We start from the raw sequence: 25,339 nt of genomic DNA, 5'->3' as shown, positions 1-25,339 counted from the left end.
ACCTTTAGGCAGAATAAAACAGGAGATCCAGAAGTTTACAGTTCCAGCTATAACAGTGGAGAGAAGCTGTAGCCGGCCAGCAAAAGAGAGGGTTCTAGTAGCCCACATTTTGAACCTAGCAGAGATCTTGGCAACAAGTGGAGCATACTCTGATATTTTTAATTTCCTGGACATGAGGGGGAGGCCGAGATACCTGATAGGGAGAGAACCAGCAGAGAATCCAAACCTCAAGATGGCAGCGGAGTCCTGATGGTTCAAACCAGCAGTGAATAACTCTGTCTTTTCTTTATTCATTTCAAGACCTGACCAACTTGCAAAGTCGTTTAGACATTCAGAGATGCCGTGAAGGGAGTTGCAGCTCCCATAAAAAAATATCATAACATCATCAGCAAACATGAGATGAGATATCTGAAGCTCTGCAGTTTTAGGGTGATAGGAGATCCAACCCGCTTGGAATCTAGAGTGTAGTAGCCGGGACAGAGCTTCCATAGCTAGAACAAAGAGATATGGAGAGAGGGGATCACCCTGTCTCACTCCCCTAGTGCTCGTAAAATATCCTCCAGAGACGCCGTTAACTGAAACAGAGAAAGACGGAGTTGTGATACATTCATTAATCCACATAACAAATTTCTCCGGGATAGATAAGGCGCGAAGCGCTGCAATAATGAAATCCCATCTAACTGTGTCGAAAGCTTTTCGAATGTCAACTTTGAGCATTGCTCTATGTTCAGAGACTTGGGAATTGTAGCCTTTTACCAAATCCGTAGCTAGAAGGACGTTTTCTGCCAGCAATCTTCCGGGAAGGAATGCAGATTGAGCATTAGAGATAACACTAGGAAGGATAGTCTTTAATCTGCCTGCCAATAGTTTAGAAATGACTTTATACATAGTGTTGAGGCAAGAGATTGGTCTAAAGTCAGTAGTCCTCGAAGCATAGGTAATCTTGGGAATGAGAACCAGAGAGGTAGTATTCCACTGTTTGAGTAGAGAGCCTGAAGAAAAGAACTCCAATACTGCTTCGGTAATTTCTGGACCCACAACGGACCAACAGCTCATGAAGAACTCAGGAGAAAAGCCATCTGGACCACACGTCTTGTTCTCTGTGCACTGTACAGCTTATACGTCGATCATTATCCGTTGTTTTCAACATTTCAATCTGAATTTTGAAGTCTATATATATATATATATATTCCGTCTATATATTTAGGCCACTACTCAAATGCCATCATCTGGTTAATTGTTAGCGTCAATTAATAAAAGTAAACCGGACGGTTTGATCAGATAGCCGCGTGAAGAAATTGACGAGGAGAGAAGAGTCGAAGCTGGTTCTTTTTGTTTTTGTCAAATGTAGTTAGTTTCCATAATAACAAGTTGGACCAAACAACTTGGTTCGTTCCAATTGAGTATTCTTTTATTCTTATTTTGGATTTGACTTGGAATAGTCTTCTAATCTTTATTCATGCACCGTCTCAGCCTCTTCTTTTATATTCCTACCTTCACCTTTTCAATATGAATACTGTTCAAAGCTGCTATATATTTTCTTACTTATCCACTCATACCAGTTTAAGCATATACATATTGCTTGGATATAACTTTAAGTTAGTAAAAATTACGTATTTAGGTACTTATCACTGGAATATATATTATGTTCCAATCCAATTTATACTCTTTAGGCTCTTAAATATATACATATTAGTGAATATCTTTCCTTTCAGACTAAATTAGAACTCATTTGGCATTTTCTCTAAATCTTATATGTAGATATTTTCCAAGAGAGGGCTAAGCTTTCTAAATCAATATTAGTTAGTGGTTACAACTGTTATATTTGTTTTGGTCAACTAGTTAATAGTTAAGGAAACGGAAACGTGTAGCATAGGGTGACCATGACTACGACCATAGAAAAAAAAAACAGAAACTCTAGACCATTAAGGCGGCATCACTAGAAAAGAAAAAGTCTTCATAGCAGCCGACCTCTCTTCTCACCACTCTTTCCACACGTGTATTAAGTCAAACCAAACGTGCCCAAAAAAAAATAGACGTAGATGCTTCCCTCACAACTCTGGTCCGCACATATTAATTTATCTAATCGCCACCTTCACTCTTACCACACTTTCCCACCACTTGTCACGCAACTTCCTCTCCCCCACACTCCACCTACTATATATTTATTCACTCACTCTCTCCTTTTCTTCTCATTCAACAACAATTCAATCCATCACAAGAAACCTCAGATTCTCATACTAAAGATCTCCAGTTTTTGATTAACTCATGGCGCTCGAGGCTCTTAGTTCACCGAGATTAGCTTCGCCGGTTCCTCCTCTGTTCGAAGACTCATCAAGATTCCATGGAGTCGAACACTGGACCAAAGGCAAACGTTCCAAGAGATCAAGATCCGATTTCCACCAACAAAACCTCACCGAAGAAGAGTATCTCGCTTTCTGCCTCTTGCTTCTCGCCCGCGACGGCAACCGCAGCAACCGTCAGCCTCTTCCTCTCCCTCCGGTGGCTGAGAAGTCGTCGTCGTCGTCCTACAAGTGCAGCGTCTGCGACAAGTCGTTCTCGTCTTACCAAGCTCTCGGCGGACACAAGGCGAGCCACAGGAAAAACTCATCACAGACTCAATCCGGCGGAGGAGATGATCAGTCTACGTCGGCGACCACCACGTCCGCCGTGACAACCGGAAGCGGGAAGTCGCACGTTTGCACGATCTGTAACAAGTCGTTTCCTTCCGGACAAGCTCTCGGCGGACACAAGCGGTGCCACTACGAAGGGAATAATAATAACACTAGTAGCGTGTCTAACTCCGAAGGAGCGGGGTCCACCAGCCACGTCAGCATCAGCCATCGTGGGTTTGACCTTAATATCCCTCCGATACCGGAGTTCTCGTTGGTCAACGGAGACGACGAAGTGATGAGCCCGATGCCGGCGAAGAAGCCCCGTTTTGACTTCTCGGAGAAACTCCAACATTGATTTGCTATATGTTTTGAATTATTTAGGAATTTGTTGACTGTACATACAGATTTCGAATTTGATTCATTACAATTCTTGTTCTTAGCCAGTTATTGTTAGAACTCATTCTTTGTCACATTATTTAAATCGATATATGATAGAAACTTTTGAGTTATAACTTTTATTTAAATAAAAATCATATCAATTAGCTCCAACTCTGTTTTTTAAATTTCACAATAATAAAAAAACTCCTAAGCATATCCAACATCCATTTGTTTTTGATTCTTCCTTAACACTTAAAATGCCTTTCTGTGTTAGCACACGGTAACAATTAACAATACTTGTACTGTTCAATAGGGAAAACCTTCTTAAAATTTCAGCATACTGAACCTCTGTGGTTATCTCTGTGGCCCCTCTGTGCCACGCCTTCGTCTCCTGTATCTGCTGCAAGAGATCTATACTATTATTTCCCAAGTGATTTTTCACATTCGAGTTTTTTTTTGTTTAAAACTAGAGTGGCTAATGTCAATGATACCTTACAATTTTTTGCAAAATGATTTTTTTCATTTTAACTCACGTAAAAAGTTAGAATGGTTAATGATACACTTAATGAATTTTTATAACAATTTATTATATAATAAAAAATAATTTTATATTAATAATATTAGATTTATATATTATATTCAATTATTGATTATAAATTAATAAGATTTAGTGTCAAAAAAACATATTAAAAAATGTAAACATATTGTGTTGTCATCTCGAAGTAATATTTTATGTCATAAAAGTTAAAAACTTAAGATATAAAAAAGTTTATAGTTAAATATTAATTAATTAAAAAATTTGTATAAAACATATATATTTTGATGAAAATTTTTCATATATAAATATTTACTGTTTGCTTTAAATTTTTTGAAAACATAAGATGTCACATTTAATAATAATAATACATAACTAATAAGTATTCATAAGATTATTGGAATAAATATGTATGGGAAGCTCAGACACTTCCTCTGGAAAAAAACAAAAACAAAGCCATTCCCGTGGGCGAGAACTTAATTCGAAGAGGGATTGAAGTGGAAGGCAGATGTAAGAGATGCGGTGTGCTGGAAACAGATCGCCATGTGTTCTTTTAGTGTTCCTTTGCATCTCGGGTTTGGGAGCTGATACATGTTATGTATAAACCGGCTCATGGTTCAATCTCAATACCAGTCTCGCTGATCCTAGCTTGTCGTTGCATGGTTAACCTACCACCCTCAGTTCTGAGCGTCACTGATCTATATCTCTGGGTCTTCTGGTTTCTTTGGTTAGAAAGAAATAAAATCATGTTTGAAATTTGAGATGACTGAACATGAGGTAGCTATTCTGGCTCCGAAAGAAACAAGGATTTGGCAGGAAGCTCAACTTGGAAATTGCACATCGACTAGAAATAGAGTGCTATCAGTGTGTGGAGCGTTGCAGATTAAACAATGCTTTGTGAATGCTGCTTGGAATGCAACCACAAGAGGAGGATGATTTAGTTGCATTTTCTAGGACCTTTCAAACAACAACATTCTCCACCAAACTTCAGGTTAGCTTGGGATTAAAAACTCTGGCTGTTTGGTCAGATTCACAATCTTTTACTACAGACATCTCATCAAAAGGAAAGATAGTCGAAGCACAAGGAGTGTTGTTTGATATCGAGTTTTTATGTATTTTCTTTTCATCTATTTCATTTCATCATGTACCAAGACTTAACAACGCTGAAGAAGATGCTTTGGCTAAGTTGGCTTTGCTGAACCTCCCTAAATATATTTGAGTTTAACTATTTCAATGAAGGTTTCTTCAAAAAAGGACTGACCATCTAAATCTTGCAACACAATATTTGTATGTTGATTTCTTTCCTCGTCGCAATTCTCTATGGTCTTCAACTGTATGTTGGTGCCAACATTCTCAAGAGCAAACATGTTAACTTTCTCATTCACCTTAATTAAATGAACAAAAAATTAACATCCAAAGGCTAAAAAAATGTATAATACACAATGGGAAAAATGTTGTTTTAATCATCAACTTTCAAATTTGGTTGATATAACGCACTAACTTTTTGGTAAACCAAAAAGACACTCAATTGTGAAAGCCTCATTGGTCTAGTGGTTTGACAAAGGATTCACTAATGCTTCTACATCAATAGATTTGAGTTTCGAGTCCCAGAGAAAGCAGAATTATGTAAATTAATAGTGAAAATGCTTACAAGAGATCTGCAGCATGGCGCAAAGAGTACCGTCAAGCGTGAATCTGATAGGGCAGCCTAGGTGATACAGTTAGACGTGAATTTTCATAAGGCAAGTAGAATTGCCGGCTGCAGAATCGTCTATAATATTTTTCATATTTTGTAATTAACATAATTATCCAACATTAAAAAACACTCAATTTTTGTCGACAAGCCATAAATAAAATTTCGTTGACCATATTATTTTAGTCATATCGTTAGTCAATAATTATAATTGACTAACAGTATGCCTAAAATGACTTTTAAAGTTGATGAATTTTTGGCAAAATATAAATCAACACCTTTTCAATATTTTAAATATTGAAAACATATTTTAAATTACAATAACGCTAATAAATACAATTATAAATAAGAAATAATTCAAACTAAAAATATAAAAGTTTTTAATTTCTCAAAGTAAAAATTTCTATAGTTTTCATTTATATTCTATAATAATTAGTTAACATATTGTTAATTGAGTATTTAGTTATAAAATGATTATGAAAAACTTTTATAATTATTTACGATCAATTTTATAACTATTTATATAATTTTATTTGGAATATGTTTATAATTTTACTGTCGGGAGATTTGTTAGTGGAATGCTAATTCAACTTTTGATTATCAAACAAAAAAAGTTACCGGTTGATGGATTCTTCATGATTCTTTATGTTTACAATAAATATCTTTAACTTTTTTATATAATTTCTACAAATGTGTTGCAAGATTCCAAAATGTTGCTACATCATTGGAATCACGAAGAATACATATAACATTAATTTTATTCTTTTGAGAATCAAAAAATATATATTAATATTATTCAAACAATATTAAAATTTTGGACAGTTAAATTATGAAGAATATTTGAATTAGGATTATACGAATAGTTACAAAAAGTGACATAATTATCATAAATAATTATATAATTTCTTGATAATTATTTAATAAATAGTTATTAAACTAATGATATATTAACTTATTATTCTAGAATATAAATGAAAATTATATAAATTCATTTTAGGCCTATTGTTAGTCAACTATAGTCGTTGACTAACGATATGACTAAAATGATATGGTAAAAAATTATGATTAAAATAGCGTGTCAAACAAAAAGTGTCAACAAAAATTGAGTGTTTATTTTTTGGTATGAATAAAAATTAATGCTTTATTTCAACCAAATTCAAAAGTTCACTCCCTAGAAAACAATCTTCCCAATGAACAGCTGAATCTGGGTTTGGGTTTGTCACATAGGGCTACACACAAAGGAATACACATAGGAACGCGACGCCTATCATCTTCTTCTTTGATCTTGTTGATGTAAGCTCTTAGTTGGCGATCGTTCCGTATATCGACCGGTGGAGTGTTCTGTATCATGGGTTTCGAACATCTCGCAGCCAATGGAATTCCATAGCTGAGTGCAATGTCTTTATCAGGGACATCCAAATCTTCGGTAATAATGTTAACTAAAACATCGAAAGCAACGTTTTGATCAATCTCGGAAAGTGATCCCAATCTTGTGGTATCTACTACAAACTCCCATTGAGCCCTGTCATTTTGTATCCATTTTCCACAGATAGAATAGATCTCCACCATGTTTTCCTGGAACAAAACGAAAAGCTTAGCAAAAGAACGATCATGCCTTGTTATTTTCATGGAAAATATGAACAAGACTTCAATAGTGTCCTACCTAAGATTATTATGATCAGAGAAGAAGGTGGGAGTGTTTCTGATTGGTGACGACGGAAACGTTCCGGTTCGGAGATGATGAATTCGATAGTCTAGTGATCGATGAGGATCAAGTGGGGAACCCTGAACCTGAAATCTAATTGGCCATGCTCAATGAAATTATTCGATTATCAAGTGTAAGAGATTACTATAAATAATTGAAATCCATGTTCTTTTAGAGAAAGAAATCTATAGATTTCGCTGTGGATTATGACTAATTTCAAAGTCAAGATTTTTCTGTGGACTATGACTTTTTATTAGGAAAGAAATCTATAGATTTTTCTGTGGATTATGACGAATTTATAATGACTTTTACTTTTGGGCTTTTTAATATTTAAGAAACTTTAATCACTGTAAACAAAAATTTAATTTTTGTAGGCTTTAGAAAAAGCCCATTTATTAGTAAACAAAAACCGAACCAGAGAGAATGATTAATTTTGAAATTATAAAACCGAACCATAGAGAGTTGGGCATCATCGGTTAATTAAAATCAACTCGAATGGTTCATTATATTTTTCACAGAGTAAAATGATATTCTATTTTAGAGTGTAAAATAGAGCGATAAAAAAAAAAAAATAATTTAATATATATATAAAGTAAACTTATTTTTTATTTTATTATAAAATGAAAAATAGAATATCATTAGAATGTTTTTACTGTAAACTTTATTTTAGAATGTAAAATAGAGAGAGTTGAAGATGCCACTATCTTCGATGGTTTTTTTTTTTTCTAAAACAGAGTTGGTTGTTTACTTTATTATAGAATGATGACAAAAAAAACAAGTTAAAGTAAACCTATTTTTTATTTTATTATAGAATAAAAAATAGAGTATTATTTAAACACAACTCTATTATTTTAGTGGGAAAAACAGAATGAGTCGGACATGGTCAACTCACTATTTGTGTAACTGGGTTTGTCTAGAACTAACAAACCAAACGTTACTAATATTAATTATGGCACGTGCCTGTAACGAAAGGCGGGTAATCAATTTGGCTATTCGATGAACGTTCCTCTCTTCGATTCATCGTCTCATTTCCCCCATTTCAATCTCTCTCTCTCTCTCTCTCTCTCTCTCTTCCTTTATTTCTTCGAAGACTATTATCCCCCTTAGGTTCATCTTCGACAGAGAAATGACGACGAGTTTGGATCGGTGGGAGAAGGATCCTTTCTTTGCCGCTGCTGAAGAAGTTCAGGAATCTGCCGACAGGTTCCGTTTTTTTTTAGATTTCATTCTCATACATTTTTGTTACCACAACTTTCATTGTTCGTGATGTAATGTAGATTTCTTTCTTGCTTCATGTTAAGGGATTTGTATTCAAAACAAACAAGTTTTTTTTGTTTATAGATCTTTGAATTCACACAATGTGTTTATCTTGGATTGATGTGAAGGATGGAGTCAGCTTACAGGTCATGGATCAAGCGAGGCTCTTCGAATGTATGGGACTCTGATCAGCTTCACAGGGGCCTTCACGCTGCTCTTGGAACCACCAAATGGCAGGTTTCTATTCTTTCTTCCCTTCTTTGGGATCTCGCATTAGCTTTGCCCGTGGACGTAGCCAATTTAGTGAACCACATTAAATCTCCATGTTGTTTAGTTTATGACGTTTATTCATCTGTTTCCGCGTCCATTAATTGAATCTATCTCCTTTTCTAGCTCCGTTATAATATGTATGTTTTTGTTGTAGTTAGATGAATTCCAACGAGCTGTTAAATCTAGCTACGACAATCGTCTAAATGACGAAACTCAAGATAGGCATCGGGAGTTTACTTTCGTGATGGAGACTCAAGTTGCGAAGATAGAGAGATCTCTCAAGGAAGCTGATGATGGCAAAGGAACTCCGAGATGGGTGCGTTTGGACGAAGATGATCGTAACGAGCTTGCTCTCTTCTTGACTGGACCATCTGAGTCTGAAAAGAAACAAGCAAAGACGCAAGGTCATAGAAGGGCGGCTAGTGCTACTCCTGACATTGGTGCTTGGAACATTGCAGTTTCCAAAGACCGGTTATTACAGAAATCTTCTGGTGAGCCACCGGTTCGACCTCCACGGAAAGTTCCTAGCGTCTCCGGGTTCTTAAATTTTATGGAGCCTGGCTCCAAAAATTGCGTTAGGAAGTGGAAGGCCTTGGATCGACAAGGAGACTCTGATGCTGTGTTGTTATTGCCCATCCAAGCGAACCAGGTAAGATCTCCAAACAAGAGTTGTATGGAGTGTGAAGAGGATTGTTATGAGAAGCAGCTTCACGGTTGGTATGGAGCTATACAGAGGCAGCTTCAACGGTCACAGTATCGAATGAGATATAGTAAAACCGTTCAAGCTACGATTTGGATTCTTCTTTTACTTTTTCTTATAGGTAAATATTTACTAAACCGAACTTTCTTCCCCCTCTGCAAGTTAATTAGTATTTGAGATTTGGCATGCAGTGGTAGTCGCAACGCATGCAATGTAGAAGACAGGTATGAATACGACGCTGGAGAGTTCATTCATCTTCGTTATGAGACGGATTTGGCAAAGTCTACATCCTTAACTGTACAGTAGTATTATCACTGAGTTTGATTCTCTTGTAACATAGAAATGCATTTTTTTTGGTTCGAGTAAACAACATTCTAGTTTTGAACATATGTTTTGTAAAACAGAAATGCATTCTTGATTTTGATTATTTGAAATATGATTCTTATTGAGAAATAAGAAAAATGTCGTAACATTTTTTTCTTAAATCCGAGCGGAGTTATTCTCAGTGATTTGGGATGGGAAGTTTCGAGGCTGCTAAGCGTTTTTGGGCATGTTTTCAACTTTACCCTCCTTCTCTAGCTCGACGCCTTGAAAGGTAAGCCTAGATGATCGGTAGTGACTACCAAAGGCAGTTCCAAAACCCCACCCGAGGCCTAAACCCACTCCGCAACCTCCACCTTCAAATACAATATGGCACTATGAGGAGTTTTGTAGAGAAGAAATATACAGAAGCAAATACGTATCAAAGGCTTACCTACACCAACGCCTAAAACATTCAAAGGCATTCCTGCAAGAAAAGCAAACATAAATAAATCTCTAATTCAGCAGCCATTGATACATATTAATGTCTGTTAGTGTCCGTCACTGGCAAGGAATGACTCTACCTAGTGAAACGTTTTGGAATATGATCATGATACTAAACAAACAGAGAGCAATGTGCATTGTACATCCCAAAGCCAGAGTATATATTCTCAATGGAAAACAATCTACCAGTAAAAAAGTATTTGGTTTGATTTGATCTCAGCTTTTCCCAAATGCTAACGAAGTCTACAACAAGTCAAAAATAGGCATTGTCTCTTTGATTGATTATTCAAGAAACCGACTTATAATCTCGTCGTCCTTAGCTCAGTAAAATCTACTCCCTTGGTTTCAATTTCAAGTAAAAAAAAACAGAAAGAAATTGTGAACGAACCTCCAAAACCCCAGCCAACGCCAAATCCACAGCCAACGCCGAACCCTATAAATTCCATATAATAATAACATAATTACAAGGGGAAAAGAAGAGGAGAAACAATTGCGAATTGGGCAAATACCGAATCCAACACCGACTCCAGTGAAGTCAGAGAGCACCATTATCTTCTTCACAGCAATGACACAGAATGGTGAGTGATTCAGGAATCGATAATTGAGGTGAATTTGAAGGATTACCTTTTTTTTTTTAGTGAATCTGCTCTAGATTGCTCTCTACCTCCCCCCAACTATAAATCGAATGAGGCGAAACCAAGTTTGATCAGCGATGCCGGTTAATCTGTAAAGTGCGAACCGGCCTGCATACCTTTTACTAACCGGTTATCATCAACTGACTTATCAACCTCCTTTTTTTTTTTAACACATACTCTTATGAGATAAACCTCTATTATATTAACCTGCTTAACTTTAAGAATTTCTTTTTTGGTTAAACGTTAAGCTTACCATTTTACAATGTTGTTGTTAAACAACTTATTACAAATACCAGAACTTTTTTTTATCAAAACCGGACCTACTTTCCCTTAATTTTGTGAAACCAAAACTTATAGTATGATTTATGTGGGTTGTATAAGAAACTTAGGTTTTCGATAGTGATGCTAATCTACCTGCGAACAAATTTCTGATATTCATTTACCATTTGTAAAAATGTTGTTAACAAACGGATAACTCGGTTTGGATAGTTTAGGAGCAAAGACAAATCATACGTTGGTTGTTCTTGTTGATAATATAAACATGGGTTGGTTTATTTATGCTACAATTGATACAAGGGTACTATTCATCAGATCCGGTCAGACCACTACACTGCATTGAAACAAGGCTAGTTAGGTGAAAGAAACAACATTTTGTACTACATGCTTGCTTCTGTCATTGTATTTGAAACTATATTTTATCAAAATGAAACTGGACTGACTTACTAAGTTGATAATGAAAAATAGCCCTCGAATAGAGACTACACAATTCCTCTTAGTATACTCTCCTGCGCTCTATTTACATCTTCTTCAACCAAACTTCCTACAAGAATTTAGCTTCAACAATAATAGCAAACTAGAAGAATAAATCCATCTAAAGATTTCATTTGAATGTTTCTTTATACACATTGATCTCCTGTATCCCCAACTTCACTATAAACCTGGCATCAGCCATAATTATGTCGGGTAGCTACTGAACCATGCTGCAATGTCTTAATCTTGGGGCCTTGAGACAACTCTTCAACGTGGGAATCGAACCTGAGTTCAGAAGGTGGAATGAAGCAGTCCATAGACAAACCAGGGACATTGAACGCAATCTCATCGATCACCCACGCTTCTTGCATTGTGGTCTTAGTGTTATGCCCCGACGACATATCTCCAAACCTTAGTAGCGTCGCCACTGATCTACCAGAGTGGGCTATCACAATACCTTCGACAGGCTTGTAGTCTTCTAAGTACGAATTGATAGTCGTCTCCCAGTAAACCGCTTCGCCTCCTATGTTCTGGATCCTGGTTAGCTGCGAGTCTTCCAAGTGAACAAGAAGACCGGTCTTTTGGCTGAAGTAACCAAACAAAGTATGTCTTATAGTCTCTGATGCACCTTCGCTTCTAGCTTTGAGTGTTGCCGGGTCTGCACATAGCTTGAGGATGAAACAGTCTTCTCCATCGATCTTTTTCTCTCCTATGCATCTTGCACTCGCAAACATATTCGCTGTTGTTCTCGGATCAAGCCCCTGAAAGCACACAATTTAATCATTTAATCAAAAAAAAAACAAAAAAAACAGCATGAGCATATATATGGCTTTACCTGAAGAGCCCGTCGCAACGGTCTAACGGGTCCTTTAGCAGCATGAGGGCCAAGCCACGGTGTGTGTCTCCACACAAGCTTCCCGTCACAACCCGCTAAAACCTTACTCCCACCAAGAACAAGCTCCATGTACCACATGTCAGGACTCATATGCCACAACACAAACCCTCCAGACTCAACAGCTTTCGACGAATTGCTCTTGCTCTTTGAACCCTTCGAGCCAGTCTCAAACTCCGAAGCCACCGTCCTGATTCTCCCCATCACGTAACCGTTTTGCACTGAGCTGTGAAGCTTATAACCACCTGACGCAGCCGTGTACTGCTGGAGAATGTACTGCGCAGAGGAGGTTTCCTGAAAACACACAGTACATTTTTTGTCAAGATCCAATAGGCTGATATATGGGCCTCGGAGGCCCAATAATCTTAAACACACAGTGAATTAGAAGCTAGAAGCTGACCATGGGAGTGTTCTTGATGCTGAGGTGAGGAAGGAGATCCAGAGCGCTGACGTGGACAGGACCTAGCGGCGCGCCGAGAACTCCGAGGAGAAGCCTCAGATCCGTGCGTTTGAAGCCGGAGGAGGAGGAAACAGACGGCGGAGCAACCGGGAGCTGACATTTCATCCAATTGTACCACCGCCTCTCGATCCTAGAGTAGTCTCCGCTGCTCCCGGAGTCTTCTCCGTCCGGATCGGGACCTTCTATGACCGGAGGAAGCATCTCGGACACGTGGCGGTCGGGCTGGGAGACGTAGCGGCCTTTGCGGCGGCGGATGATGATGGGGGAGACGGCTCTGACGGGGCTCTTGGAGCGTGATCGGCGGGAATGTGACTTGGAGAACAAGCCGTGCTTCTTATCCATAGCTTTGAAGGAGGAGGAAGTGTGTTAGTGAGGGAGAGAGGAAGGAGGTTTGGTGGTAAAAGCTTTGAGGAAAGGGAAAGAGAAATGTTGCGTTGAAGGGAAGGTTGCATATAAATTCTCCAACTTAATTCATGTATTTAATTTAAGGTTAATTAGCAATTTCGGTTTTTTTTTTTGCTTTTATTTAAGGTTGCAAATCACAGAAAATATGAATTTTTTTTTTAAAAGGAAAATATGATACGAAGGGAAATTGCACCCTATATACAACAAAAAAAATAAATACACTAACTAACTAAAACTCCCTCAAACTCCTCCAAACCCTCCCCTCCCTCCTAATTTCTCTTCTTATTTCCCAAAATCTAATTGGAAAATAACCTAAGATAGCACTAAAAAAATTTATGTCACAAATATAGGCTCTAATGATCAAAATAACCAAAATGTTTCATGAAAGAGATAAATATACACTTATACCTCTATGGTTAACTAATCAAAACCTTAGAATTTAAAGTTAATGGGTGGAGATTTGAGATTGAGATTTGAGATTTTATAAAATAAAAAATAAATATTAAAAATTTAAAAATAAAAATTTTAAAAATAGTTTCAAAAAGTATTTTCGAATTACAAAAAGAAAATTTGAAAAAAAAAATAAAAATAAATTTTCGATTTTTTTTTTTTAAAAAAGAATTTATAAAAAAGTTCGAATTTGAAAACATATAATCTAAAACTATAAAAAAAATTATTTTTTTAATTATTTTTTTTAATTTTTTTTATATATATTTAGTGTATTATGATTCTTTTACCTATTAAATGAAACATTTTGTTCATTTTCCTCCTTGTAATCTATTTTTGTGATCAAAACTTGAAAATTGTATATTTAGGAGAATTGCCCAATCTAATTTTCCTTATTTTTTTGGTTATTATTATTTTTTTTTTATATATCTAGGGTATTATGATCATTTTACCTATTAAATGAAACATTTTGGTCATTTTTCTCTTTGTAATCTATTTTTGTGATCAAAACTTGAAAATTGTCTATTTAGGAGAATTGTCTAATCTAATTTTCCTTATTTTTTTGGTTATTTAGCAAATAAGCCCAAATATGAATTCTTATATTGCATAAAACAATTGTTGTCTTCTTCTTCATTTTTTTAGCAACTACAATTGTTGTCTTCTTTCTCTCATGTCTACATATAGTTCCTCATTGGACAATAGGAAAAAAGTGAGAGAGGAAGAATGTGTTTGCGTGTTTGCTTTAAATCCCTCAGGTGTTGTGCACCAAAAAGAAGAAGAAAAATTTAAGGTGTAAGTGACTTTTAAGTTAAAATAGATTTAACCACTGGAATGGACAAAATAAGTAACATAGTTTCGTCGTGGTATCAATCTTTAATGAATGCATGCCCATTGATTAGAGATCGTTTTCAGTTACAATTCTCACTTAAAGACTGATATCTATACACAAACAATTATATGTATATATATATATATACTCAATTCAAAGTTTTCTTTATTACTCACAGTCTCACATAATACATAACATATATAGATTGTCAATACATAACACTAGCTTCTAGTCAAATTTACTGTTTGGGTTCTGTTGGTTTTCATTTTAAGTTATCTGGAGAAAATCATAATAAAGCTATGAAGTTTAGTATTTTTCCTAATTTATCATTTAATAATTTCCCCATCCATCCGGTATTAGAGCATTGTAGCGACCTAAGATTGCATTATATTGACGTAAAAGACCACTATTACATATAAAAAATCTCAAAGTTCAGTTTAACCAAGTAAGTTTAGTTACTAATGGTCTTGTTGATTATTATAGGTCTCATTCAGCGTATGTGTCTTGATATTGCTCAACCTTAAACTAGTTATAAAATACAAAGAGTTCAACCTTTTTTTAATCAAGTGGTGGTAGCCTGATATTAATCTTTGAAATTCAATGTCAACCTGTTAGTGTTGAGTTCAATCCGTGGTAGAAACTAAGTTATGAATGTGTGGTCGTTCTTGGTTTGAGCTTTCTGATTAGTCAACTCTATAGCATTGAGCGCATTTTTCTCCAGACCGATAGAAGAAGATAGATCAAAAAGAAACTATTATTAAAAAAAAAACAAAGAGCTCAATTAATTCTTAAAGATATTTATAATTGCATGCGTTTATAATTTTTCTTACCGCGTAATATGGTGAGTTTCCCTTGGTACAATTCTTAAAGTCTCCTCTTGCTCGTGCATATAATCATCAATATGTGTTTTTTTCCTTCCTCCTTTTCTATTATTTATTAAATGTTAGTCTTTCACTTTGACAGAATTCGTTAAAAAATATATTATATTAAATGAATAATATATGCACATTATTATATTATACTTTATCTTCTTTTTTTTTTATCAAAATATTATACTTTATCTAAAAGCAGCATAAATCAGTGAGCAATTAGCCTTAAAGGACACGAAAGGCATGCACTTAGAGATGAAAATTAAAGTTAGAACAAAGCAATTGAGTGTGATGATGCTAAAAACAATACACAGTAGTCTGGTATGCATGAGCATGAGGATAAGCCACCAAAAGTCAAACATAACGCAAGATTATAAAAATAATTTTGCTTTTGTGAAGTTTTTAATTTGTTAAATTCATGGGACCAAGTTAGAAAATACGATGTTTGTTTTGTTGCTCATTAGCATCTTTAACCTCTCAATAACCATTTTCGGTGGTACTTATAGACTCTCAAATGCCCTTTTGTATATTCAATAACTCTAAAGATGTCAAATACTACATAATTACAATTTATTAATAAACTTTAAAATAAAAACAAAAACATGTGTAAATATGCTTTGCATCGATAATAAACTAGCTAGCTACTATTATAATATAGAACCACTTCATTGTGATATAGAAGTTAGAACTCCACGTTCATTATACATTAAATATCATAGTAGTAGTGAAGAAGAAGCCTATATATACCAATGACCCACTTGAGCGGACGATCATTAGCTTTTATGAAAAAACTTAGGCATGGGCGTTCGGGTACCAGTTGGCATTCGGATCGAGTTTTTCGGGTTTTCAAATTTTCGGGTTTACGCTTCTAGGTTTCATACTAAAATTTTATTAGTACGGGTCGGGTTTAGATAATAACACTTCGGGTTCGGTTCAAAATTGTATTGCATCATAAAACCCATAAAGTAATCATATATCGTATGGATTCGGGTTATATCGGTTCCGTTCGGATCTAACCAAAGTAAAAAACAAAATTTTTGAAGTAAAACATAAAGAAAAACATCTAAATTAAATAAAAATTAATCTATCACATATAAAATTGATAAAATAACAATAAAATGTTAAATTAAGCATGAAAACAAACATCATTTGTAAACAATATGTATTGCCTTATAGAAAGTATACTTTTTATTTCAATGAGCAAATTATAAAATACTTATTTATAACTAATTGTGTACTTAAAGCATTTATTAGAATTTTAATATTTATTATTATATATAATATTACCACAAATATTAAATTTAATAATTGAAATACTTATATATATTTCAAAATATTTATATTGACTATTAATTTTGGATTTTCGGGTTACCCGTTCGGGTTCGGTTAATAACACTTCGGGTTCGGATATTTTTTGTACCACCCTACAAGACCCGTTCGGATATTTTTACGTTTCGGGTCGGATAACGGATCGGATTTTTCGGTTCGGGTTCGATTCGGATTTTGGGTTCCGGAATTTATGCCCAAGCCTAAAAAAACTTGTGTTATTTTGTGATTGTTTGTGATAGCTACCAAAGAAAAAAAAACAAAGTGCATATGATGACAAAATATTCTGATATATCATCAACGTGAGGCGGGAAGTAACGGTGATATGAGGCTGGGAATATAAATAAATAAAAAATATAGAAAGTCGTTGTCTGTAATTATAAATGGTGATGATAAACGTTGAGCATGCGAGTTTGGTCCATTGTTAATAATGACAACTTTTTGCAAACGATCTTTGGGAGACCCAAACACACAGAAGAAGAAAAATTACATAGACATTACTTAACACAGATGATATTAATCAGTTTAATAATTCACCAATCTTGAGAATCACTCATGATAAAGTAATGGTTTTCCTTCCATGCATATTGTATTTTCTGGTTTTGTTTCAGAACACAATGTCATAATTAATTTGGCAATCTGATTGTTACTCAATTTGTTTCAGTAAAATGAACTTACGGCCTTAATAATATTTTTAATGCACATAAGATTCACTCGATACGCAATTGAAAGCGATATTTAAGGGGCTTGGGGTTCAGTCTCCATTTCTGTTTCTCATCTCCATTGTAAAAGTTAAATTATACTCTATCTGTTTCATTTTATTTGTCGTTCTAGATTTCGACACACCACACAGATTAATAACACATTTAAATTTATTTATTTACTAGATAAAAACATCATTACCAATACACCTAACCAGATTTCAACCAATAGAAAAATAGATTAAAATAAAAAGTCAATAAATTTTGCATTGAAATCATAAAACGATACTTTTAAAACAAAAATTTTGCTCTAAAACGACATCTAATTCGAAAGAAAGGGAATATAAGAGAAAGTGCATATGTGGACCAGGAAGAAAATAAATTCTTTCATCAGCTTTCCATTCTAGCAAGATGTAATTTTCATGGTAAATGCAACTGGAACATGGGCCACAATATAGATAAATAAAATCACATAGTTTTAAGGCCCATTAAAAAAGTAAAGAAAAACTAGAAACATTTATAAATAAATATTATTCTCTTTTTTTTTAACAACAATCAAAACATAAATTATAAACGGCCACCAATGTCAACAACATGTCACCTCATCTCCAAACATTGAGATTTTCACTTAACTTCCTCTCGTACCCCTTCCGTTCCCAGAAGTAAGATGTTTTAGATTTTTTACTTATTCTATAAAGATAGATTTTCTATATATTTAATGTAGTTTTAATACTTTTAAGAAACATTAAATGAAAATATTTGAATTGATTAAATTTTATTGGTGAAAAGTTATTGGAAACTGTATAATAAAATAAAAGAAAAATTAAATTATTAACATTTATTGAATTCGTAATAAACGTAAACACTTTAGAAAATCTTACTTTCAGGAACAGAGAGAGTATATGTTAGCATGTCATTATAAGAATTTTTGTTAATACCGTATATAACAGTTTCATCCTACATAACATCAAAATTAAAATTTTTTTTGATGATTTCATACAAAAAGAATCTAAATTATTTTTTTTTTTTAATGAGATACAGTTACATAGTCTCACTCACGTAGTTTATGAATAGATACATAAAATTTGAATTAATCTCATCTAGTAGTTTGCTTATGATTTTTTACTATTCAATCAATTTTTCTATTTGACTCCGTACTTAGTATTATAAGAAAGTTACACATAGTTCACATCGAGATATATATACAGAAAGAATACATGCCACTTGATAATCTTCCAGTTCTCACACAATTAGACCACGTAATTTCAGATGAATAGAAAATAGAATTCAAAATAAAAAACGAAATGTGATCTATAAAATGACTAACAGTTACTTGTATAATCCATGCATAGTTATAGCAAGTCATACATATGTTTTGAGCATTCACTACAAGAAAACATAATCATAACGAGGACGGTTTTCCTCGTTAGTTCATCGTAAAAGAGGTTTTACGACGAATTAGCGAGGAAGTGCGTTTGCTCGTTACTCATCTGTCGTAACACATATTTCCTCGCTAATTCGTCGTAACTTAGCGAGGAATATATTTCGTCGTAAAGACGAAGTAGATCATTTCGTCGTAAAGACCACGTCAATATTCCACGTAAGGACGTCGCTATATTTCCTCGTAAATACCTCGAAACGAGTTCCTCGTAATCTACACGTAAATACCTTGAAAGTGTTTTCTTGCAAAATACACGTAACGACCACGAAAGGATTTCCTCGTAAAATAATCGTTTATCTTTCCTCGTTATTTTCTCGTAAATGTTTTCTCGTAACATACTCATTTACTATTTCTCCTCATTTCCTCGTAAGGTTTCCACGTAAATAGGTCGTACATTAGCTACGAATTTACTTCGTTTTTATTATTTTACAGAATTTAAAAATATAATTAAAAAATAATTAAAATTATTTAATTTATTAATAAAATTAAAATTTAAAATAAAAATAAATCAATATGAAAATATTATATATATAAATAAGTTTTGAATTTATATAATACAACAACCGGAAAAAAAAACAAAGGGTCGTTCATCGCCTGGTAGAATTCATCACTCCTCCTCGTAACATCCGTCTCGTTATGTTCGTCGGATGACTCGCCTTGAATGGGATGTTGTTGTCGCATGTTCCTCAACATGGACTCCCATTCCGGATTTGTGGCCGCTATAACGTCCAAGAAGCCCTCGACTCCACCCATACAAGATTTTGTCGCGGCCAACTCGTTACGCAGCTGAGCAGACTCTCTACGTAGCTCAGTGACTTCATCATCCCGTCGCTGACCATAAGACGATGTCGCTTTCGGAACATCGTTGACGGAACCAATCCCCAACGTCCGTCCCTTTTTTTTAGGGACAACCTTAAAAACAAAAAATAAATATTGTAAGTAAAAATTTAAAGTTATATTAAATGAATAATAAAAAATTAAAATTTTTGAAAATTTACCTCCTCGTAAATCTTATCCACTTCAAGTGTGGATAAGGTGACGGGTAATCCGTCGGTAGAGTGCTGGGTCAGCTGAGTCTGGCGGTCTTCAACCCGAGCAACCATGTCGTTGTAGATTTGCTCGGACTTGCCATCTACAAATACGTCCGCCTTGTTCTTGTGGGTCCTCTCGTAAAGTTCCATAAGAGACGGGAGATGTCCCGTCTCTTTGGCCTAAAAAACATTTAAGAAAGTTAGAATAAAATATATATATTAAAAAATTTATTTAATAAAATATTTAATTACCATTTCCAAACGGACACCGGCGTGGGGTTTTTGGCCCGTAGTGTGAAGCATCGGCCCGTTTCCGTGCTCATCGACCGTGTTACGGGAGTTAGAGCAAGCCTGGGCGATTCTAATGGAATCAGGAAGGCGCCAATAACGGATGAGGCCATCCCACACATCCGTGGTGAGCTCAGCGGGTTTGCCACGCTCATACCCCTTCACGATCCAGTCACCCTTCCAGTTGGAGACCTTGTCCAACAAGCGAGCTTTCGCCTTCGCGTTAAACTTCTTCCTCACCCTCTCAGTGATCCCCAAGGCCCAATTATATTTTTGCTGTTGGAAAAAATATATTAACAATTAGTTTTTTAGAAAATATATATATAAATCATGAAAAAAATTAAAATATATATAATTAATTAATAGAAACTTACAGCGTAAATTTTGAACCACGTCATTCTGACGTAGTGAGGCGTCTTACTCCAGTTCGGATGTGCCATGGAGAAGTAACCCTTGATCGTGTTGGTTACGTCCGATGCAAGACATCCGTCAACCCGCCACCTGGAAAATACAAATTTAAAATATAAATTATTTTTTAATATTATAAAAGAAATTTAAACGAATTAAAAAAAAATTAATGCAACATACCACAAAGTTCCATCCGGTCGGTCTGGGTCGATGACTGGTAAACCTTCTCTGCCTGGCAGACGGAGAATGTCCTCTACAGTGTACTGCGAGTAAGGAGCACTCAGAGGCACCATCAAATCAGGATGAATATCGGCGGCCATCAGAGGTGCCATCGGAGGAGGCACATGAGGAGGCATCGTCGGATGAGCCATCGAGGAATGCACATGAGGAGCCGATGGTGCACTAGAAGAAGTAGACCCAGAGACTCTCTGACTGTACTGAGTCTCGGGGATAGTCTCCTGACCCGAAGAACCGGGAGCTGAAGAAGAGGCCGGGTCTAAACGACTACCCGGCTCACCGAAGATCTCTCTGTAATGGGCAGTAAGTCTTCCTTTTCGAACCTGGGAAAAAAAATTAAAATTTTAAAATTAACATCAACAATATATTTCCCAACATTATCTACCTAATCAACACTAAATAACATAAAATCCGCAAACCTATCTAAATTCCATATACTAACCACCTAATCTATCCTAAACTAACCAAATTAGAGAGGAATCAGAGAGGCTTACCATTGCTACGAAATGGAGAGGAAGTAGAGAGGAAAGAAAGAGTGAGCGCTCGGGGGTATATATAAGATTACATATCGTCGCAAATTCCTCGTAAGTTTACGACGAAATAGCGAGCAGTTACAAAGGCCCGTGTTTTTTTTTACGAGAAAATTGCGAGGAATCACAAAGGCCCGTGTTTTTGTATACGAAGTATTAACGACGATTTTGCTTACGTGGAATTAACGAGGCTTGCTTTCCTATAAATATACCCACAACTCTCATTCTCAAACCATACACAAACTCCCAAATCACACCCTATCTCAGCAAAATCCTATTCAAATTATAAATATTTGAAAAAATAGGAAAATGAGAAGATATTAGAATTCATGTGGGCGAGACTTACGTATTATCATTGCTGGAAGTCTTGCCACATGTTAATCTGGTATTTCTCTCATTTTCCTTTTTTTCTAGTTTTTAGACTACGAGATATTTACGACGATTTGTGCTTACGTGGGATAAACGAGTGTTATGTTTAAATCCTTTTACGTGGTGTTTACGACGATTTCTGCTTACGTGGAATTAACGAGTGTTTTGTTTAAATCCTTTTACGTGGTGTTTACGACGATTTCATCCTACGTGGTATTTACGACGATTTCATCCTACGTGGTATTTATGACGATTTGTGCTTACATGGAATTAACAAGTGTTATGTTTAAATCCCTAGAATCCGAAACCCCAAACCCGAAACCCCAAACCCCAAACCCCAAACCCGAAGCCCCAAACCCCAAACCCAAAACCCGAAACCCCAAACCCTAAACCCGAAACCCAAAACCCCAAACCCGAAACCCGAAACCCCAAACCCGAAACCCGAAACCCCAAACCCCAAACCCGAAACCCGAAACCCGAAACCCCAAACCCCAAACCCTAAACCCGAAACCCCAAACCCCAAACCCGAAACCCGAAACCCCAAACCCTAAACTCGAAACCCGAAACCCAAAACCCGAAACCCCAAACCCTAAACCCCAAACCCGAAACCCCAAATCCGAAACCCCATATTCCTTATTTTCTACTTCATATATTCCAAACCCCATCTTTATTTTTAAGTTTCGTCGTTATTTCCTCGTTGTCTTACGTGATATTTACGACGATTTCATCATACGTGGTATTTACGACGATTTCATCCTACGTGGTCTTTACGACGATATCCGCTTACGTGGAATTAACGAGTCCCGCGTTCTTTATTTTTATATTTCGTCGTTATTTCCTCGTTTACCTACGAGGACTTTACGACGATTTGTGCTTACGTGAAATTAACGAGTGTTATGTTTAAATCCCTAGAATCCCAAAACCCCAAACCCCATATTCCTTATTTTCTACTTCATATATTCCAAACCCCATCTTTATTTCCATTCCAAACCACAATTCCCACATTTGCTTATTCATAAAATAAACTCCCACATTACCTTATTCATAAAACAAACCCCACATTATCTTATTCATAAAACAAACTCCCTCATCTTATTCATAAAACAAATACATCAATCGGATACATCGACATTCTCATCATCACTAGAAACATCATCATTTTCATTAAACTCGTCTTCAACAACTTCGTCTGTGGCATCATCGGTAAGATCTTCGTACTCGTGATTATGCGGATCAATGAGAAGGATGTCATCAATTTCTTGTTCAGGTTCCTCGACTTCATTTATCTGTTCGTCATGCAATGGTGGTTCTTCTCCACTGATGATTCGTCCTCGAGGTGTAACTTTGATCACTGCTAACCAATTTATACCTGAATCTCTCATCCGAGGGTATGGAAGGAAGCTAACTTGGTCTGCTTGTGAAGCTAAGATGAAAGGCTCGAATTTGTTGTACCTTCGTCCACCGTTGACATCAACTACACCGAATTTGTTAGACCGAACACCTCTGTTGACGACGGGGTCGAACCATTCACATTTGAAGAGAACGCATTTCAGCTTCAGTATCCCTGGAAATTCGACTTCAATAATCTCCGTCAAGATCCCGTAGAAATCTGTTTCCCCTTTCACACATATTCCATAGTTACTGGTCGCCCGCTGTCTACCATACTCATATGTATGAAAAGTATAGCCTCGTGTGAAATACATCTGTGATGTGGTGACCTTTACAAGTGGAGATTGAATTACTTCGTGTAACCACTTAGGATAATCTGCATCGTCGTCGTCATAATCAACCTGAAAAAATAAAGAGAATGTTAATGAAATACAGATCATGTATGAAAAAAGAGTTTGAGTTAATACTTGATTCCGCAACCACTTAATGAAGTGTTGATCTTTCCTTTTGTCTACGTCACTTGTGGATATACCAGGAAATGTTTCTTTGACTTGAGAAACAAATAGGCTGTAAAATCACATTTTATAGGAATGAATCTCTCGCAATTATACAATTAATTATACTTATATGTGTTTCGTAGTGTCAATATATGTTACCTTTCAAAATAACGCATCAATGGATCTTCGCAATTGAGTAGAATATAGGTGTGTGCACTATGAGCGTCTTGTTCACTCGACCACCAAACCTCTTTAAACTTCCCACCGAGTCGCCCAATCTGGCTAAAGATGTCTGGAACACCAGCAACTGCATATGTTGGCGCAACACCACCATCATCATATCTTCTTGGAGCTCTTCTCTGGGTACGTACTTTTGACGCAAAGTAGTACGATGTGAAGTGAGAAACTTCTTCCGTCAAACTTCCAGCAATTATAGAACCTTCAACTTTTGCGAGGTTCTTTGCTTTTCCCTTCAAATATTTCATGGCTCGCTCATACTGATACATCCATCCGTAATGTACAGGTCCACGAAGCAATGCCTCATATGGGAGGTGGACAGCTAGATGCTCCATGACGTCAAAAAATCCAGGAGGAAATATCTTCTCCAAGTTGCACAACAAGATGAGAATGTTCTCCTGAAGCTGTTCCACAACTTCTTCTTTAAGAGTGCGTGTGCTCAGATCCCTGAAAAATGCTCCAATGCCTTTTATATTCCAAAAAAAATTAAACACATTGTTAGTCATATATTATTTTGTAAATTATTGTGATATAATACACTACGTACCTGCAAGTGCTTCATGTACGTTTGTTGGAAGTAGCTCCGCAAATGCAAAGGGCAGTAGTCGTTGCATAAAGACATGGCAATCATGACTCTTCATCCCGGAGAACTTTTGACCCTTTTCAACATATCTAGAGAGATTCGAAACATACCCATCGGGGAACTTCACTTCTGATGCCACCCAGTTGAACAACACCGACTTTTTTTCTGAAGATAATCTGAATATTGGAACATGAACTTGTCCATTGCTTTTAATATGTAACTCGCTTCTTGAGCAAATATCCGGCAAGTCCAACCTCGATTTTATTTGTCTTTTGTCTTCCCTGGGACATTCAATATTGTATTCATGATGTTCTCAAAGAAATTCTTCTCTATATGCATCACATCGAGGTTGTGGCGCAGAAGAAGATCCTTCCAATATGGCAACTCCCAAAATATACTCTTCTTGTGCCAGTTGTGATGAACACCGTAAGAATCGGGCATATTACGAGGGACATGCCAATTACCACCCCAACGAACTGTTTCGTTAGCTCCGTAGTAGTCGATTTGCGCTTCAATTTGTTCTCCAGTTAAATATGGAGGAGGAGTGTCTCTCACAACCCTTTTGTGCCTAAACAAATTCTTGTTTCTTCGGTAAGGATGGCCAATGGGAAAAAATCGACGGTGACAATCAAACCAACTTGTCTTCCTACCATTCTTCAGTTGAAACGCATTTGTCGTTCCATTACAATATGGACAAGCTAATCTCCCATTTGTAGTCCATCCAGACAACATACCATAGGCAGGAAAATCACTTATGGTCCACAAAAGCATCGCTCGCATCGTAAAATTCGTCTTCGTTGAACAGTCATACGTCCTCATCCCTGTTGACCACAAATCCTTCAACTCTTTTATCAGTGGTTGTAGGAAAACATCCAGGGACCTTTTTGGATGGTTCGGACCAGGTATTAATATGGTCAAGAATAGTAACTCCCGTTGCATGCACATCTCCGGTGGCAGGTTGTATGGAGTAAGAAAGACTGGCCACAATGAATATTGTCTCCCTGACATTCCGAACGGACTAAATCCATCTGTGCATAATCCGAGATACACATTCCGGA

The 25,339-nt window shown here is 36.0% G+C and overlaps 4 protein-coding genes across 6 annotated transcripts; 2 read left to right on the top strand and 2 right to left on the bottom strand.

The window, feature by feature from the left end:
• The first annotated feature begins 2,006 nt into the window (after window positions 1-2,006).
• LOC125583620 (zinc finger protein ZAT10) lies at window positions 2,007-3,164 on the top strand. The gene has a single exon (XM_048750885.1). It carries the CDS (start codon window positions 2,269-2,271, stop codon window positions 2,968-2,970), a length of 702 nt encoding a protein of 233 aa, XP_048606842.1. The 5' UTR covers window positions 2,007-2,268; the 3' UTR covers window positions 2,971-3,164.
• Window positions 3,165-7,809: 4,645 nt separating this feature from the next.
• Window positions 7,810-9,600, top strand: LOC106389576. 3 transcript variants are annotated; one of them, XM_013829871.3, is made up of 4 exons: window positions 7,824-8,129; window positions 8,312-8,420; window positions 8,608-9,274; window positions 9,345-9,600. In XM_013829871.3, exons 1-4 carry the CDS (start codon window positions 8,053-8,055, stop codon window positions 9,368-9,370), a joined length of 879 nt encoding a protein of 292 aa, XP_013685325.3. In that variant the 5' UTR covers window positions 7,824-8,052; the 3' UTR covers window positions 9,371-9,600. The 3 variants fall into 3 exon arrangements, with proteins under 3 accessions (XP_022555633.2, XP_048606840.1, XP_013685325.3); XM_022699912.2 differs by having other exon boundaries at window positions 7,810-8,129; window positions 8,612-9,600; XM_048750883.1 differs by having other exon boundaries at window positions 7,819-8,129; window positions 8,608-9,600.
• On the bottom strand, window positions 9,545-10,673 carry LOC106345769 (protein TRIGALACTOSYLDIACYLGLYCEROL 5, chloroplastic-like). The gene is made up of 5 exons (XM_048750884.1): window positions 10,582-10,673; window positions 10,467-10,509; window positions 10,346-10,390; window positions 9,908-9,940; window positions 9,545-9,830 (listed from the first exon to the last, which is right to left on the bottom strand). The coding sequence occupies exons 2-5, from the start codon at window positions 10,504-10,506 to the stop codon at window positions 9,688-9,690; spliced, it is 261 nt and encodes an 86-aa protein (XP_048606841.1). The 5' UTR covers window positions 10,507-10,509; window positions 10,582-10,673; the 3' UTR covers window positions 9,545-9,687.
• A 598-nt stretch (window positions 10,674-11,271) lies between these two features.
• LOC106345770 lies at window positions 11,272-13,264 on the bottom strand. Its single transcript, XM_013784950.3, has 3 exons — window positions 12,635-13,264; window positions 12,178-12,528; window positions 11,272-12,103 (listed from the first exon to the last, which is right to left on the bottom strand). Exons 1-3 carry the CDS (start codon window positions 13,034-13,036, stop codon window positions 11,537-11,539), a joined length of 1,320 nt encoding a protein of 439 aa, XP_013640404.1. The 5' UTR covers window positions 13,037-13,264; the 3' UTR covers window positions 11,272-11,536.
• Between the last annotated feature and the right edge of the window lie 12,075 nt (window positions 13,265-25,339).

Source organism: Brassica napus, chromosome C3 (genome assembly GCF_020379485.1).
Source record: "Brassica napus cultivar Da-Ae chromosome C3, Da-Ae, whole genome shotgun sequence".
Lineage (NCBI taxonomy): Eukaryota > Viridiplantae > Streptophyta > Magnoliopsida > Brassicales > Brassicaceae > Brassica > Brassica napus.
The sequence above is the reverse complement of the archived record's forward strand: the minus strand, read 5'-3'. Positions and strand labels throughout refer to the sequence as shown.